The sequence below is a fragment of the Ctenopharyngodon idella genome, chromosome 7 (assembly GCF_019924925.1).
Source record: "Ctenopharyngodon idella isolate HZGC_01 chromosome 7, HZGC01, whole genome shotgun sequence".
Taxonomy (NCBI): domain Eukaryota; kingdom Metazoa; phylum Chordata; class Actinopteri; order Cypriniformes; family Xenocyprididae; genus Ctenopharyngodon; species Ctenopharyngodon idella.
In genome coordinates this window covers 3507187-3527329 of record NC_067226.1, presented here as the reverse complement: position 1 = coordinate 3527329, position 20143 = coordinate 3507187, and the positions used below count along the sequence as shown (strand labels likewise).

At 36.4% G+C, this 20143-nt stretch overlaps 1 protein-coding gene across 1 annotated transcript; it reads left to right on the top strand.

The window, feature by feature from the left end:
- Positions 1-44: 44 nt before the first annotated feature.
- LOC127515584 (uncharacterized) lies at positions 45-3512 on the top strand. The gene is made up of 2 exons (XM_051899408.1): positions 45-564; positions 2965-3512. Exons 1-2 carry the CDS (start codon positions 45-47, stop codon positions 3510-3512), a joined length of 1068 nt encoding a protein of 355 aa, XP_051755368.1.
- Positions 3513-20143: the final 16631 nt, after the last annotated feature.

Sequence of the window (20143 nt, the reverse complement as noted above, 5' to 3'; positions counted from 1 at the left end):
CTCCTGTAGTTGTGACACTAGCAGAAGTGACATCTCCTGTAGTTATGGCAGTATTTTCCGTAACTGTGTCACCCTCACTGGAAGCGGGACCAGTCCCTGAAGTCGTAATTGTACCTGTTGTTGTTGCTATATATACTGTAGTGGTGACATCCTCTTTAGTTGAAGCAGGATCTGTCGTAGCTGTAGTAGGATCTCCTGAAGTTACACCAGAAATGCCTGTTGTACTTTCATCTGGAGTTACAGTGGTTTCTGCTGTATTTGAAGGTTCACTGGTTGCTGTGATTTCAATAGTTGTTGAAATATCTGGTGTAAGAGTGGTGTCGGCTGTAGCTGTAGCAGGATCACCTGAAGTTACACCGGAAATCCCTGTTGTACTTTCATCTGGAGTTACAGTGGTTTCTGCTGTATTTGAAGGTTCACTGGTTGCTGTGATTTCAACAGTTGTTAAAATATCTGTTGTAAGAGTGGTGTCGGCTGTAGCTGTAGCAGGATCACCTGAAGTTACACCGGAAATCCCTGTTGTACTTTCATCTGGAGTTACAGTGGTTTCTGCTGTATTTGAAGGTTCACTGGTTGCTGTGATTTCAATAGTTGTTGAAATATCTGGTGTAAGAGTGGTGTCGGCTGTAGCTGTAGCAGGATCACCTGAAGTTACACCGGAAATCCCTGTTGTACTTTCATCTGGAGTTACAGTGGTTTCTGCTGTATTTGAAGGTTCACTGGTTGCTGTGATTTCAACAGTTGTTAAAATATCTGTTGTAAGAGTGGTGTCGGCTGTAGCTGTAGTAGGATCTCCTGAAGTTACACCAGAAATGCCTGTTGTACTTTCATCTGGAGTTACAGTGGTTTCTGCTGTATTTGAAGGTTCACTGGTTGCTGTGATTTCAATAGTTGTTGAAATATCTGGTGTAAGAGTGGTGTCGGCTGTAGCTGTAGCAGGATCACCTGAAGTTACACCGGAAATCCCTGTTGTACTTTCATCTGGAGTTACAGTGGTTTCTGCTGTATTTGAAGGTTCACTGGTTGCTGTGATTTCAACAGTTGTTAAAATATCTGTTGTAAGAGTGGTGTCGGCTGTAGCTGTAGCAGGATCACCTGAAGTTACACCGGAAATCCCTGTTGTACTGTCATCTGGAGTTACAGTGGTTTCTGCTGTATTTGAAGGCTCACTGGTTGATGTGATTTCAACAGTTGTTAAAATATCTGGTGTAAGAGTGGTGTCGGCTGTAGCTGTAGCAGGATCACCTGAAGTTACACCGGAAATCCCTGTTGTACTGTCATCTGGAGTTACAGTGGTTTCTGCTGTATTTGAAGGTTCACTGGTTGCTGTGATTTCAATAGTTGTTGAAATATCTGGTGTAAGAGTGGTGTCGGCTGTAGCTGTAGTAGGATCTCCTGAAGTTACACCGGAAATCCCTGTTGTACTGTCATCTGGAGTTACAGTGGTTTCTGCTGTATTTGAAGGTTCACTGGTTGCTGTGATTTCAACAGTTGTTAAAATATCTGTTGTAAGAGTGGTGTCGGCTGTAGCTGTAGCAGGATCACCTGAAGTTACACCGGAAATCCCTGTTGTACTGTCATCTGGAGTTACAGTGGTTTCTGCTGTATTTGAAGGTTCACTGGTTGCTGTGATTTCAACAGTTGTTAAAATATCTGTTGTAAGAGTGGTGTCGGCTGTAGCTGTAGCAGGATCAACTGAAGTTACACCGGAAATCCCTGTTGTACTTTCATCTGGAGTTACAGTGGTTTCTGCTGTATTTGAAGGTTCACTGGTTGCTGTGATTTCAACAGTTGTTAAAATATCTGTTGTAAGAGTGGTGTCGGCTGTAGCTGTAGCAGGATCACCTGAAGTTACACCGGAAATCCCTGTTGTACTTTCATCTGGAGTTACAGTGGTTTCTGCTGTATTTGAAGGTTCACTGGTTGCTGTGATTTCAATAGTTGTTGAAATATCTGGTGTAAGAGTGGTGTCGGCTGTAGCTGTAGCAGGATCACCTGAAGTTACACCGGAAATCCCTGTTGTACTTTCATCTGGAGTTACAGTGGTTTCTGCTGTATTTGAAGGTTCACTGGTTGCTGTGATTTCAACAGTTGTTAAAATATCTGTTGTAAGAGTGGTGTCGGCTGTAGCTGTAGTAGGATCTCCTGAAGTTACACCAGAAATGCCTGTTGTACTTTCATCTGGAGTTACAGTGGTTTCTGCTGTATTTGAAGGTTCACTGGTTGCTGTGATTTCAATAGTTGTTGAAATATCTGGTGTAAGAGTGGTGTCGGCTGTAGCTGTAGCAGGATCACCTGAAGTTACACCGGAAATCCCTGTTGTACTTTCATCTGGAGTTACAGTGGTTTCTGCTGTATTTGAAGGTTCACTGGTTGCTGTGATTTCAACAGTTGTTAAAATATCTGTTGTAAGAGTGGTGTCGGCTGTAGCTGTAGCAGGATCACCTGAAGTTACACCGGAAATCCCTGTTGTACTGTCATCTGGAGTTACAGTGGTTTCTGCTGTATTTGAAGGCTCACTGGTTGATGTGATTTCAACAGTTGTTAAAATATCTGGTGTAAGAGTGGTGTCGGCTGTAGCTGTAGCAGGATCACCTGAAGTTACACCGGAAATCCCTGTTGTACTGTCATCTGGAGTTACAGTGGTTTCTGCTGTATTTGAAGGTTCACTGGTTGCTGTGATTTCAATAGTTGTTGAAATATCTGGTGTAAGAGTGGTGTCGGCTGTAGCTGTAGTAGGATCTCCTGAAGTTACACCGGAAATCCCTGTTGTACTGTCATCTGGAGTTACAGTGGTTTCTGCTGTATTTGAAGGTTCACTGGTTGCTGTGATTTCAACAGTTGTTAAAATATCTGTTGTAAGAGTGGTGTCGGCTGTAGCTGTAGCAGGATCACCTGAAGTTACACCGGAAATCCCTGTTGTACTGTCATCTGGAGTTACAGTGGTTTCTGCTGTATTTGAAGGTTCACTGGTTGCTGTGATTTCAACAGTTGTTAAAATATCTGTTGTAAGAGTGGTGTCGGCTGTAGCTGTAGCAGGATCACCTGAAGTTACACCGGAAATCCCTGTTGTACTTTCATCTGGAGTTACAGTGGTTTCTGCTGTATTTGAAGGTTCACTGGTTGCTGTGATTTCAACAGTTGTTAAAATATCTGTTGTAAGAGTGGTGTCGGCTGTAGCTGTAGCAGGTTCTCCTGAAGTTACACCGGAAATCCCTGTTGTACTTTCATTTGGAGTTACAGTGGTTTCTGCTGTATTTGAAGGTTCACTGGTTGCTGTGATTTCAATAGTTGTTGAAATATCTGGTGTAGGAGTGGTGTCGGCTGTAGCTGTAGCAGGATCAACTGAAGTTGCATCAGTAACACTAGCTGAAAATGAAGTGAAATCTGTTGTGGAAATGGAAAAAGTTTTTGTTATTGGTCTAGCACTGGCCGTATTTTTGCAGCACTCAGTGGACAATATGTTAAAAACGCACAATAAACTTGTTTATGAACAATATTTTGCAACATAAAATAATCAGCACACTTTTAGAAGAAAAGATTATATATAGAACCGTAAAGGGTTCTACACATCTACACTTCATATAGAATCTTGCAGTCATCATTTTAATGGTTTAGTCAATCATTTTATGGATTTAGTTTTAATTAAATTTTAAATTCATTTTAACTTTTAATTTTATTAAATTATTTCTAACTTTATCACTTGAAAAAAAAAATGTAAATAACCTGTTTAACATGAAAGTAATATGTAATCATTTAAGACATTTCTCTTTATATAGAACCTTTTTGGCATAAAGGGTTCTTTAAAATTGAGTAAAGAACTCTAGGGTTCTATATAGAACCCCACGGAACCTTTTTCCTAAGAGTGCACTATCTATTCAGTAAATCTGACAGAATCAAGAAAATTTAAGCAGGTCATTATTACAATTTGGGGTTTGGGTCTTATTCTGTGCATATTCTATGTAAATATTGACCATGATTATTGTGCTCTCAATTGCCCAGTCCTAATAACAAACGTGTGATTTAAATATCTAAATGACCTGTTCCAGCAGTAGCTGAAATAGTAATTTCTGTAGGTAGTCAGGGAAGTAGTTGAAGCATCTGCTGTGGATAGAGAAACAGTTGTTTCTTTAAGGGGATCTGATGTCTGTCATGAAGTCATGAAGCAAAGCTCAAGTCATGAAGCAAACGTGCAGTTGGTCTAAATGTGATTTTTCACAAAGTATTACTCCAGGCATGATTCTCCCATTAGCTTCACAAAAATATTTAGATAATATCTAGTGATTACCATTTTGATGGTGTGTAAATGTCTCAACTCTTGGACAACACCTCTCAAACTTTTCCCTCAAAAATACACCATTCCTGCATTTCCACCATGCAATGTCCTTTAGATGAGGGTTTATACAGATTATGAAACCATAATAATCATCATAAAGTAAATCTTCCTCCACACCCTTTCCTAACATTAACATTTCACTGAGAGCGCATTTGGTACACATATGTTTTTAACAGACATACTGTATTTCTTTTTAAACACCTTTTCAGGACTATGTAGGCTAATCTTGTTTCTGGATGAATCAATGTATGAAAGCAACAAAACATTTGGTCCTTTCAACTGGCCCAATTTCATCCAAATTCACATCAAGACTTTATTTTTATTAAATTATATTTTTACAGAATGTCTACTGTTTACTGTTTAGTACACATATCTAATAGACAAAACATTCAGCGCCAAACATTACTAGCCTTTTAACATGCATACAACGCCTGTTGTTACATCATGAGATGTAGAATTCTCTTTGTATTCAAGATTTTTTTTCTAAAAAGCCTGCAAATAAGACTTGATTTTTTAATTGTTACAAATGTTCTCATATAATCTCTCATTATTTGTATGAAACAGTATTTAGATCTTTATCTCTGTCAGCCTGCCTATTAATATTTTCATATTCAGCGATTCATATTTGTGTAATGTTTTAAGTCTAGTGACGATGAAGATAGTTGAAGTATTTCAAAATAGCAGCGTGGTTTTGTTAAATAAAGCAAAACGGATATCCAAATGGATGCAAACAACAAAACAGCAAACAGTACAATGAACTGAAGGACTTAACTCAAATACGAACAGGTGTGCCAATTAATCAAAAACCATAGTAACCAACAAAAAGCGGGAAACAGGTAACAAAGAGAAACAAACTAAAAGTCCATTAAAACGGAAAACAGACTAATCGTGACAATTTGATATATATTTTTCTCCCTACCTGAAGTGAGAAAAAGACTCAGGATCAGAAGGAATGAAGATGTGTAGCTTTTCATTTCCCCAAATGATGCCAGTATGAGTCCAAACACATGAAAAATAATACCTCAGTCCTTAATAGGTGTAGCCACTAACACATCTCAGCCTGTGCAACTTTCAGTGTCCAACTCAATGTGATTTACTGACCCAAGTACATGATTTAGATATTACAAGTCACACATTGTATCAAAGTCCACTGTGAGGGATGGTTTGTACTGATCATGAAACACTGATATAGGTAAAGACTCATTCACCTCGAACCATTTCACATTTCTACTTATTTCTCAATGTAATTTTATAATACACTGATATTACACAAACTGGTGGATGCAAACTACATGCCCTGATGTTTAACTCAATTGAGCACACCAAACTATAATGCTGTGAAAACCTCTCATGATTTGGATGATGGTTGACTGAAGGAACACAGCTGTTATACACACACATTCTTGTTACAGTAATATGATAAATTATAAAGGCAAATGCGTGTTTGAATTGGCCTTCTAAGCAAGAAAAAAATGCCAGAATTTTAAAAACTACAAATAGGTTAGCTTTTCATACTGTATGCTGTGAATATGTAACTATGGGCTCTAATCAGTTTAACTTGCAGTTTGTGGCTTATAACTGAGATGTGAAACTACTGTTAAGTGTGCTTTGTTTTAATTTCTCCATTATGCTCTTCAAACTAAGTTTAGTTGATACAATATTTAAATATAAAGATAGAAAAAGGCATCAATTGAAACAACCACAATTTTGTTAAAATGATTTTGAAAATATCCTTCAAAGCACCTTCAATATATGTTTCTTCTTTTCATTCCCAGCAGAATGAAATGTTAATTTTTTCTAGATCAATATAATTTAAAGAGATTTTATATATATATATATATATATATATACACATATACACATATATACATATATACACACATACATATACATACATATATATACACACATACACATATATATATATATATATATATATATATACACATATATACATACATATATATATATAACCATATATACATACATTATATATATATATATATATACATACACATACATACATACATATACATATATATACATACATATACATATATATACATACATATACATATATATACATACATACATACACATACATACACATATATACATACATACACATACATACACATATACATATATATTATACATATATATATATATATGTCACGCTGGTTGTGTATAAATAAGAGAACAAGACGAAAAAGATCAGAACACAGGTTATTTTAATCCAACACCGATAGGCAGGTACACAACTCACATAAGGACGAGATCTGACAAGCACAGAACAGAGCAGAACAAGGAGATTATATAAGGGAGCTAATGAGGGAGAACATAATCAGGGAAAACAGAAGCAGGTGTGGATAGTTAACTAATCAAAATATGCACAATGAGGGCAAATGAACAGAACAAGGCAGGACAGAATGCAAACATAACCAAAGTCCATAGGTGTGACATATATATATATATATATATATATATATATATATAGTGTGTGTGTGTGTATGTGTGTATGTATATATATATATATATATATGTATATATATTATATAGAGAGAGAGAGAGAGAGACTTAAAAAACAGAACATTTTCTAAAAAGGGATAATTAGAGTTTTAAAAAATGGCGAGAAATTAAACATAACAATGTTTTCAGTAAATACACCCAAATACAACTTTTTGTTTCATTTATTGATAAATTCATTGCTTGAAAACCTTGCTAAAGTTTCTGTTTCCTCACACACAGGTAATGATTTTACAATGAAGGTCAATGTTATTTTGGTTTTGTTTATTGATAAATTCAGTGATTATTTGAAGCCATTGCTAAAGTTTTTATTTCCTCACACACATTTAATGTTTTAAGAACAAAGGTCATCAGGGTAAGTGCTGCCTATACGGGCAATTTAGTGTTTAAAGTTCAGAAGAAGGTACAGCAAAAGTGAGACAGGAAAATTATTTATTATAAGAGAGGTCGGACTGGCATATGTCTAAATTACACAATGGAACATGGAAAATACATTTTATCATTCATAAAGATGAAGATGATGTCATTATGTTTTATTTGCCGTCATGGTTTCAAACACTACACTAGTTGATGACCACAATCAAGGTTTGTTTTGATACCTTGAGAGCAATAAAATCTGTACTGTGTTCTAATAAAATGCAATACTCAGTCAACAATATCTAGGTAACTGCACAACCATTTTCAGCTCAAGATGAACATTTAAAAAAATCTGCATCAGTTTTCATTGCTTTTTAGACCAACATAAAAAATATACAGTGTAAAATACTATAATAATATTAAATTTATGGTAAAAACTGACAGCTGTGGTTGCCAGTAATTCATCATAAAAAATATAGTGAAAAAGTTTAGGGTATTAGGAGATGACAGAGCCACAACCCACAGAGCCACCATACCTATTCTCCACCACACCCCTACAAATCCAAATGCATATAGGTGCTGGTCATATAATTAGAATATCATCAAAAAGTTGATTTATTTCACTAATTCCATTCAAAAAGTGAAACTTGTATATTATATTCATTCATTACACACAGACTGATATATTTCAAATGTTTGTTTCTTTTAATTTTGATTATTATAACTGACAACTAAGGAAAATCCCAAATTCAGTATCTCAGAAAATTAGAATATTGTGAAAAGGTTCAATATTGAAGACACCTGGTGCCACACTCTAATCAGCTAATTAACTCAAAACACCTGCAAAGGCCTTTAAATGGTCTCTCAGTCTAGTTCTGTAGGCTACACAATCATGGGGAAGACTGCTGACTTGACAGTTGTCCAAAAGACGGCCATTGACACCTTGCACAAGGAGGCCAAGACACAAAAGGTCATTGCAAAAGAGGTTGGCTGTTCACAGAGCTCTGTGTCCAAGCACATTAATAGAGAGGCGAAGGGAAAGAAAAGATGTGGTAGAAAAAAGTGTACAAGCAATAAGGATAACCGCACCCTGGAGAGGATTGTGAAACAAAACCCATTCAAAAGTGTGGGGGAGATTCACAAAGAGTGGACTGCAGCTGGAGTCAGTGCTTCAAGAACCACTACAGCAAACTCGCCTGACCTTAACCCCATAGAAAATCTATGGGGTATTGTGAAGAGGAAGATGCGATATGCCAGACAATGCAGAAGAGCTGAAGGCCACTATCAGAGCAACCTGGGCTCTTATAACACCTGAGCAGTGCCACAGACTGATCGACTCCATGCCACGTCGCATTGCTGCAGTAATTCAGGCAAAAGGAGCCCCAACTAAGTATTGAGTGCTGTACATGCTCATACTTTTCATGTTCATGCTTTTCAGTTGGCCAAGATTTCTAAAAATCCTTTCTTTGTATTGGTCTTAAGTAATATTCTAATTTTCTGAGATACTGAATTTGGGATTTTCCTTAGTTGTCAGTTATAATCATCAAAATTAAAAGAAATAAACATTTGAAATGTATCAGTCTGTGTGTAATGAATGAATATAATATACAAGTTTCACTTTTTGAATGGAATTAGTGAAATAAATCAACTTTTTGATGATATTCTAATTATATGACCAGCACTTGTACATTTCTCTAGCTCAGTGTTCCTGATCCTGTGGATTCAAGCACTCCACATTTTTTATGTCTCTCCCTTAAATATATTACCAGTGTGTGGTTTACATACTTTAAGATCTATTTGCATGACTACTTTAATTTGTTATCAGATGTGTAAATACCACACATAACTATACATAATGTACATACATTTGGCCTTTCTCATAGAAATATTTTTTTTTCCCTGCATAGCTAAGATTATTTTCAAGATATTCAATTAATGTCATCTTTACATCTGATATATTTCTTGCCAACATCCCAACACAAAAATATCTTGACTATTATAACCACTATAGATATACAAATGTATGTAGGGAAACATGGGGGAAGATGCCCCCTTAAGAACAATGTGGATTTACATTTAAACTGTAACATATTTAGATAGCATGTGCAGGATGACGATGATGATGCCTCAGCCAATGTGTTATTAAAGGAAAAAAATAGAAACATTTGCTAATTTAGTTGTTATAGCACAAAATGTCAAATATTAAGTAAAAAATAATTATAAATAATTAAGTCAAACTGATTTTTTTTAATTGTAGATTTATTTAACGTTTAAGTCCACTGTACTTAAAACTAGTGGTGGGCGGTTTGACCAAAAATCTGTATCACGTTTTTTTTTTCCGATTCTGGCGGTTCCACGGTATGTCACGTTTTTTTACTGGACCTTTATTTTGGCATATTTTACTGTCAGGAGTACAGGAAATATATTATATAAACATTGTAAGGCCAAATAAAAACTTATTAAAAAATGTAATAAAATCAGTTCATAAAGCTAACAATTTAGTTTAAAATGTATTCAAATTAATTTAATTATTTAATTAAATTAATAATATTAATAAGTAGGCTACATTTTTACTGTGCAATTTGTCATTTCAATGAAGACTTTTGAGTTTGTGTTTTAATTATTATTATTGTTATTATTATTATTTCTATTAATCGAACTACACTCTATTGTACAATAGTAATATATCTGTTATTTCAAATTTGCCGAACTTTCATTTTGACAGGGTTGTGAAGACCTTTACTTCCTGTGTATATAAGACAAATGTCGATAGTTTTATCAAATTAAACGGTGAAATGTTCATAAAGTGACTCAAAGAGCAGCTCTGCAGATGAAGTTCATGTATAGTGAGTGAGACAGCAGGCACTGAAATCTCGTCGCGAGCGTCACTCGTGCTTCAGTATGCGTAGTAGACGAAAATGCGGCGCTCATTCATACAGACTTCAGATTTCAATAGCAGTCATTTTTAGCTTTAATGTTCACAGACACTAGTCCGTATCGATGTCTGATTCATTGTACAGCCCTTTTGATTTATTCATACAAAAATTGTCAAATTCTGTGACGTTCCGCTTATACAGTAAGTTCTATTTGTGACTGGATTCCGTGATTTCATCCGTGTTTTCTGCATCGCGGAAATCTTATGGCTCTACATGGTATTTGCAGTATTAAAGAGAGTTAGTTTTGGGAGTTATGCAGTTAATACAAGTCCGCTCTCTATACACTCTACATAGAGCTCTTCATGGCCATTGAATAGATACAGCAGCTGTTTCAGCTACGCACCGGTATGGCGGTTTTTGAAAAATACATATCGGTCTCGAAATTGAAACTGGTATACCATATGAACCGGTATACCGCCCAGAAAACTATTGTTTACCATACGTAATGTTTTCAATTATTTTGATGCAATGGTTGTAAAACCCAAGAAGTTCAGAATGCTCAAAACATTTAAGTAAACAACTCAAAGATTATTTTCTACTACACAAATTCAGTAATTACAATTTAATTGAAATAATGAATAAACTAACACCTAATCTTTACGGTTAAGTGTTAGTTAGCAACAACGCACCAGCATGCGCTAATATAACCATTAAAAAGACTATCACTATTTACTTGCATGAACTGTTAATCAACATTCAATTTATATAGCCTTGATGTTTCACAGCCCATTCTCAACTTAACCACAGGCACTACTCTTCACCATGATGGTAACCCTAAAAACTTCAACATCACAGAAAGACCTTTACATACCAAAATAACAGAACATTAAACAATAACACATCTTCCCCTGTATTAATCTTATGCAAAAACACACAAAATAACACTCAATTATTCCCCCTTACAGAGTGTGACGCAAAGCATGCTGGGAACTTGAAATCTGCTGCAACTCAGTTTAATGTTGAATAGACTATTTTAATGTACCTTCATTGGCTTCCTGTCCATTATAGAACTGATTTCAAGACTCTTTAATTAGGGCTCAAGACCTAAGGTGCGAAGGGCCCTATTGTTTTCCTAAGGTAAATTTCTTTTTTTTTAAGGTTAAGTTCTTTCGGGCACTTTTGGGGCCCTTAACATGCTCAAAAATTTGGGGGGTGGGGGAGCTCTGTGGCACACCCTTTTATATGGTTGTGTTTCAGGGGCTCTGTAGCACACCCCTTTTCACAAACAACTTTCAAGCTCAGTCATATGCCAGCCCAGCCCAGCTATTATGGGTTTGAAAAACGCATGCTCTGCATTTGATATGCTTCTCCTAAAGGATTCATCCGATCGCCAACAAACTCAGCCAGCTTGAAGACAAGACACTGAGGATGCTAAATTGCGAGCAAATTTTTGATATCTTAAATGGTTTGGCTGTAGCCAGGCAACAAATTTATGGCAAAAAAGCCAAACAGGAACTGTCTTGTAACTTCTCCATATATTGCCTGATTTTGATGAAACTTAAGCTTTGTGTTCGTTGTAGGAGGCTTATCACATGGAAGTGACTAGTGTGAGTCAAAGTCATAGTGCCACCAATTGGCAGAAGAAAGTGTGTCATTTTCAAAATGCTTTGAAATCGCCCTCTTATTTTTACCCAATTTGCTTCAAACTTTGTCAGAATAATGTCAAGACACTGCAGATGTACACCTGTGAAAGGATTCTTGATATCTTGAATGTTGTTGTCATGGAAACAAATCAAACTTTAATATTCTTTTTGGGTGATTTTGAGACTCTTAGCATACTTCAAATTGCATGAAACTCATCTGAAGGGGTGGATTCTGGAACCAACTGCCGCTTCAGTATATATCTTCTAAGTTATTAATCAACATTTATCTTTCTGTTAAATTATTTGAATGGCTTCTTCAACGTATGTTATAGCATTTATTTTCCTTTTCAAACACTAGAAAATAATTTTGAATATTGTCTGTACCTCTCACTGAGCGAAAAGAACATGTTATCACATCAGTATGTTTTGGGAAAGTTTCCTGCTCAGAGCAGAGCTCAGATCAACTTCAACCTTGAAGAAGCTGCAACTCATGTGTATCTGTGTATGTGCGCTGTGTTCTGTGCAGGTCCTTTGTACTGGTGGACAGCTGGCACTCTGCTTGAGACCAGCAGACGCCATGTCATGAACCCAAAAGGACATCCAGTACCTAAATCCAGGGTCCCCTCGTCAGCATTGTGACGAATGGAGATATGCTTCTGACTATCTATCCATGTGTGGAAGATTACCAAATTTGTCTATTTTTCTTAGCCAATCAGAATCATTCAACCGGAAGTAATGGCGTAGTTAGTGGACTCTGTTAGAGTATAATTGGTATGGAAATGTGAATGTACGCGGAGCGGCCTACAAACTCCTTGTGAGACCTGAAGCTGACTTTTGCTGATGAAACTGCAAACTATTCTTCAGTAAAATTTCTTCAATTGATTGCATCTCTGACTCCTGGTCTTTCATTCGACATATCTGGTCAAGGGTCCTAAACTGTTTATCCCCAACACATCACACACATCAGAGTTATCAGCCAGTAGACATGGGCAAAGCCTAGAAATGAGTGTGTAGAAGGAGCTCAGTAGCGCCACCTTTTGACTACAGTGAGTTTTACCTAGTCACCAAACTCAGTACATACATTTTTCTTATCGAGCCGGACAGCTTTCTGATTTATAGTCATTAGCTCCGGCCAACAGGAATTCAGCTATTTTTGTTTTAATGTGAATTTTTTGAAACAAGCTCTGAATTTTTATCTACTGCTCCAAAGGGTGTCATACGATTCACACCAAAATTTCTCAATGTGATTCTCAACTGAAGATGCTAAATTGCTAAAGGGTATTGGATATCTTGAATGGTGTTACCATGGTGAGAAATAAAATCCCCATTTTCAATAATTGTAGCCCCTTAAAACTCATCTTTGATCACCAAAATGACATATTTAAGTGTTTTTGTGAAGTAAGTATGTTTACATGGCTTTTTAAAAATGTCGGGCTCTGGTGTTTCATATGCATTTGACCAATCAACATACACTTATGCCACTGGTAGTTCCTATACAGGTTTAGACCCTACTCTGAAGTAGGAGCTAATTTAGTTCCCCTAAAAGGAATTCCTAGAACTAAAATCATTCCTAGTTCCCGCAGTGCGAACACGTCAAAAAGAGGAACTTCAGCCAATAGTTCTGAACTATGAAAAGGTTCCTCTGGTGCAAAAGCCCCTTTATATGTTTGAACCAGAAACTGATTCAGAAGAAGTGGATGAGTGTATTTTACAGGGTCGTCTACAAGCCGATGTTTCAGAATGTAATAATGCCGAAAGTTTTCTGTGATGGGTAGGTTTAGGGGATAGAATATACAGTTTGTACAGTATAAAAACCATTATGTCTATGGAGAGTCCCTACAAGGATAGTGAACCAGACCTGTGTGTGTGTCTCAGTCTCTTTTATAGCTTTGATGGTTTAGAGTTTAACCCATTCATTGTTGTGTGCTTTTGCCTGCATTAATGGATAAGAAATATCTTCTATTTTTCTATCAATTTGAATAACAAAATAAAAGGTATAGATCCAGTTCATTTGTAGTGCACTGACAACATAGTTTTATATAATTCATTTATTAATTATGTTAACCCTTTGACACATACGATCACACCGGTGTGATTCAAACGTTCAGTGCATCACGTGATCAACTGCCAAATTCAAATGTGCTTTCGCGCGAGCCAAAGACAGACGCACTCTGCGCTTTTCATAATATCACAAATATGTGATTTTAACCACAAAAAAATATTTTTTTAACCACATAATGTTTATTTTAGGTTTCAGACATTTCAATACACATGAGTAGTAACAAAACAATACATTTAGAGTTTGTGGAATACACAATGATGTCTATGGAAGTGGCAATAACAGTCCTTTCCAATATAATTAGATGACACGTCTTATTCACATCAGATACACATTGTGTAAGTAACTTTAAATTTTAATCTTGTCATAAATATGGCTCCCACGGTTCATCCTCCGGACCGCCGGAGGGAGCCATCATCGGAATACTGATTCTCCACCATTCGGACTCCATTTCCCATAGGCCCTCATTCCTGGGACTGATTGCACACACACCTGAACTGCATCACACGCACACTATTTAAGACACGCATACACACCACATCTTCGCGAAGTCTTGATTTGCTACGGTGATCATTTCTGAGCGTTATTCTGTGGACTGTTTATCTCTCGTGAACCCTTGCCGCCTGCCCTGAACCTTGCCTGTACCCTGGACTGTGTTTGTTTGCCGCCTGTCTCGATCCTTGCCTGTGACCTGACTCTGATTCTCTGCTGCCCGCCTCGATCCTTGCCTGTCCCTGTTTACGGTACTGCTCTGCCCTTGTCTGTACTACTGCTGTGTTTAATAAAGCTGCAAATGGATCCACACACTGTTGACCCATCATTACAACTCTATTCTTCTCCCAGTTTACCGGCTCACTTACTTTCATGTATCTCTGGCGAAGTGGATAAACTTGTGCATTGTAAATCCAACAGATCCGATTCTCTGTGCGGCACAAACTAACACGGCGGCGCCCATCGCACATGTAGCTCAACAATTCATTATAAAAGGTGTTTAATCAACAAAACATATCCACTTTGACAATCGGAATATCAGATATTTCATGCCATAGTCAACAAATTTGTTAATATTTTGCATAAAAAAGGAAAAATGAACTAAAAGCAGATCATCAGTTTTTCAGCGCTATTGTGGCTGCGGTGTGTCATGTGACAAGCAATGACGCATCACCATGGAAACAATAAAGTGATACATTCTAAATAACGGTCGCTTTGAAAAACTCACGCTGGGGGGTCAGCCAGAATATTTTAAACTTACGTGTGAAAGGGTTAATAAAAATATACTTTAAGATAGATATTCCTTCAGACTTACAAAATTTTGAGCTGCAAATGATAACTTCACGCTGATTTGAAAGTGACCTATAACATCCTATGACGTGAAATTCATCTAAATTTAAATTATCTCATGGATGTGGCTGTTGTGGTTCACAGTCATAGTGGAACCAGCTGGCTGCAGTAAATGTAGCATATTCCAACAATTTTGACAAAGTTCTTACATTTACATTTACCCACTTTAAAATGCACATTGCCCACCGTGAACAGCTGTCCTAAAGTCACTGGGGCTTGGGCCCGTCATCTTTGCTTGCAGCTATATTTTGTATTTAAATCTTTAAACGGACTGGCACCTACTTATCTATTGAGCCTTTGTCCATACACAACCCTGTTGACCAAGGCAAGGGTAAGATTAAACTGAGAGGGGATCAGGCTTTTTCTGTTATTGCCCCTAAACTGTGGAATAGCCTGCCCACTGTCTGTTAGAACTGCTCAAACAGAGCAGTCGAATTGACAAATGTCGAATCTGACAAATGTTAATATTCAGATGAAATGACAAAATTAAAAATAGCCTAGCCATTCATCAAAATTGCTGAGATGAGATTTTGTGTCATCTATGGTCAGGAGCAAAAATTAAGGTGGGGAGGGACATCTGCCAGGGTCCAACTTACCCCACGTTACCCTATGTATTTATTTATAAATTATTTATTATAAGAGGGATGGGACTGGCATACAACTAAATTATTCAATGGAAAACATATTTTATCATTCACTCATAATGGGAAGATAAGAAGATGTTGTTGTTTTATTTGCTGTCATGGTTCCAAACACTACACTAGTTCATGACCACAATCAAGGTTTGCTTTGATTTCAATTCAATTCAATTCACATTTATTTGTATAGCGCTTTTCACAATACATATCGTTTCAAAGCAGCTTTACAGAGAATGCATGTCAACATTACAATTTGGAGAATGCAGTTAGCTAATAATGTAATAATTTAGGCAATTAATATACAATCACTGTTAGCAATTTAATTGAAGGTAGAAGCAAAGAGCTCCTGGAAAAATGACATACATATTAACAATAATTAGGATATATAGAAATTAGCAAATGTGCGTGTTGATCCAGATGTTGCATCTTCTGAAGTCCTCGCAGGAGTTGGCGCCGTCTCTTCCAAAGTTTTAGTCATCTGAGGTCTTCTTAAGGGGCTGGATCCAAACTGAAACTGATGTACTCTCTAGTCACCTCGGGACGGGCGTCCCAAGGTAAAACAGAAAAGCAAATGGAGAATAATTAGCATAGCTGCTGTTCATAACATTAAGCAAAGATAGTCATGTGCAGTTGATCTGATATGAGATGCATTATGTGAATGCTTGGCTAAAGAGATGCGTCTTTAATCTAGATTTAAACTGGGTGAGCGAGTCTGAGCCCCGAACATTATCAGGAAGGCTATTCCAGAGTTTAGGAGCCAAATGTGAAAACGCTCTCCCTCCTTTAGTGGACTTAGCTATCCTAGGTACAACCAGAAGTCCAGAGTTTTGTGATCTTAAAGAGCGTGAAGGATTGTAGGGCGATAGAAGATCGGATAAGTACACAGGAGCTAAACCATTTAGAGCCTTATAGGTCATTAGCAGTACTTTATAATCGATACAGAACTTAATAGGTAACCAGTGTAGAGATGATAAAATTGGTGTTATATGATCATATTTTCTTGACCTGGTAAGAACTCTAGCAGCTGCATTTTGTACTAATTGTAGCTTGTTTATTGATGAAGCAGGGCAACCAGCTAGTAATGCATTACAGTAATCTAGTCTAGTCATCATGAAAGCATGAACTAACTTTTCTGCATCAGAAACAGATAACATATTCCGTATCTTAGCAATGTTTCTGAGGTGGAAGAAGGCTGTTTTTGTAACATATGAAATATGATTTTCAAAGGACAAGTTGCTGTCTAATATAACATCCAGGTCTTTAACTGTCGAGGATGGAGTAACAGTACATCCTTCTAAATGCAAATTGTAGTCTGAGAGATTCTGTGTACAGGTTTTTGGCCCAATAAGTAATACTTCAGTCTTATCTGAATTTAATAGAAGAAAATTACTAGTCATCCAATGTTTTACTTCTTTAACACACTCTGTCAGATTGGATAATTTAGAGTTTTCATCTGGTTGTGTTGAAATATATAACTGAGTATCATCGGCATAGCAGTGGAAACTAATTCCATGTCTTCTTATAATATTACCAAGTGGCAGCATGTATATTGAAAATAGCAGAGGGCCTAACACAGATCCTTGAGGCACTCCATAATTTACTATTGTTATCTTCGATTTTTCCCCGTTTAAATAAACAAAATTGTGACGGTCTGATAGATATGACCTAAACCACTGTAATGCCTGTCCCTGGATACCAGTGTAATTCTGTAGTCGATCTAGGAGTATTTTATGATCTATAGTGTCGAACGCAGCACTGAGATCAAGTAACACTAGTATTGAGATACAGCCTTGGTCAGAAGCTAGAAGTAAGTCATTTGTAATTTTAACGAGCGCAGTTTCTGTGCTATGATGAGGCCTGAATCCTGACTGAAATTTTTCATAGATAGTATTTTTTTGCAAGAAGGAGCACAATTGGACCGACACCACTTTTTCTAGTATTTTAGATATAAATGAAAGATTTGAAATGGGTCTGTAATTTGCCAATACATTTGGATCTAATTGTGGTTTCTTAATGAGAGGCTTAATAACTGCTAACTTGAACGGTCTTGGAACATGACCTAGAGATAAAGACGAGTTAATAATATTGAGAAGAGGCTCTTCTGCTACAGGTAACAATTCTTTCAGTAGTTTAGTGGGTATTGGATCTAATAAACATGTTGTTGGTTTAGACGCTGTGATAAGTTTATTTAGCTCTTCCTGTCCTATAGTCGTAAAGCACTGCAACTGTTCTTGAGGGACGAATCATAAAACTCTGTCAAGGGTTGTACATTTACAATTGTATTTCTGATGCTTTCGATTTTTTCAGTAAAGAAATTCATAAAGTCATCGCTACTAAACTGTAATGAAATGTTTTGTTCTGGTGATGTCTGTTTAGTTGTTAATCTAGCCACTGTACTAAACAAGAACCTTGGATTGTTATGGTTATTTTCTATGAGTTTGCGGAGATGCTCGGCCCTGGCTGCTTTTAGAGTCTTTCTATAACGGGACGAGCTGTCTTTTCACGCGATTCTGAAGACCTCTAAACGAGTTTGTCTCCATTTGCGTTCTAGATTACGAGTTTCTCTTTTGATAGCGTGAGTAATACTGTTGTACCATGGTACAGTATTTTTCTCTCTAACCTTTTTTAATCTCATCGGTGCAACAGTATCTAATGTACTAGTGAAAGTGGTGCACATACTGCTAGTCATTTTCTCGAGATCATTTGTGTGTTTGGGTACAGTGAGCAGCTGAGACAGATCAGGCAGTTTATTTGTGAATTTATCTTTAGTTGTCGGAAGAATTGTTCTACCTAGTCGATATCGTGGCGCAATTTGACAAATATCAGCAGTATGCATTACGCATGTTACAAGGTAATGATCAGTGATATCATCACTTTGCGGTAGAATTTCTACATCAGTAGGATTGATTCCATGTGATATAATTAAATCTAGTGTATGATTAAGACGGTGAGTGGGTCCAGTGACGTTTTGTTTGACCCCAAACGAGTTTAGTAAATCTGTAAACGCAGCCCCTAACGCTTTGATGCCTTGAGAAAATCGTAATCTGTACTTTGTTCTGATAAAATACTCATACACAAAATGCAATACTAATGAAATACTCGTTCACAAATATAATATCTCCTGAACAACTGCCATTTTCAGCATAAATTTTCATTGCTCTTTAGGCTAACATAAAACATACACTCTAAAAAATATCCTATAAAATTTATGGTAAAAAAAAAAAAAAAAAAAAAAAAAAAAACTGACAGCTGTGGTTGCCACAAAAAAAAATATGGTGAAAAAATTTCAGGCATTAGGAGATGACATATTGGCCTGTATATTTTAACTTATAACTGTGTATTTCTTTAAGTGATATACTGTCAAACATACATTCAACAGTATTTTACTGTAAATTTACTTATGATGTTAAACTATGCAGTTTTTTTTTTTTTACCATATTATGCATTTTTACTTTTTTTTTTCCCCTGTAAAAAATACAAACAACTTTTGCAGTGCACCAATAATATATCACAAAATCTTGAATACTTAAATTTGAACATCGCAACATTTTAACCAAATTATTCATCTATTAATCTGATGAAGACTTTTTTGAATGTTGTACTTTTCAATTTAAAGTGGGTGTGGCATTGTGTCCTGCACCAGTATCTGCGACCTGTATCCTGCACCTGTTTATGACATTTCTGTTTATTTTTTATGGCCTATGTGGCCACCACCTAGTTACTTGTCATATGCTTGTCAGATATAAGTTTATCATAAAAAGTGAGCTTTTGGTCATGGTTGGTAACAATACTGTAGGCCTGTTTTATAAGTAATGTCTTGATAAATCTGTATTTTATTGCTTCTGTCCTTAGTTGTCACAAACAAATTGCAGCTAACAAGGTATTGGTGTATTAATCAGAATTCTGTCAGCAAATTATGGCATGGTTCTTATATAATGATATAAAATGCTAAAATATAGTTTGTTCAAATCTCAAGTGATTGTGGAAATAAAAAAATAGCTGTGACAAAAGAAAATCACGAGGATAGAAAGCAGCAACTGAAAAGAGCTATTGCCGTAGATATTCTTGTTATAACATGTTATGTTAAAATACCAAGCGTTACGTTATTCTCATGATGTCTCGAAAATAAAACATGAAAGAAAAATTGACAGCTCATTCAGTTAAACTGACGGATAAGCTTTATTTGTAGCGCAACTTTATAATTTGAAACGATTCGTTTCAGTCTTTTTAAATGGAAGTTCCCCAAACCGGAAGTGAAACCCATAATTCGAAACACAGTAGGCTAGTCAGGAATAAGGTGGATAGAATAACACAAGACGCGTCACTCGTATTATTATGAATGGGAGAAAGTGCAACGCGCAAAATGG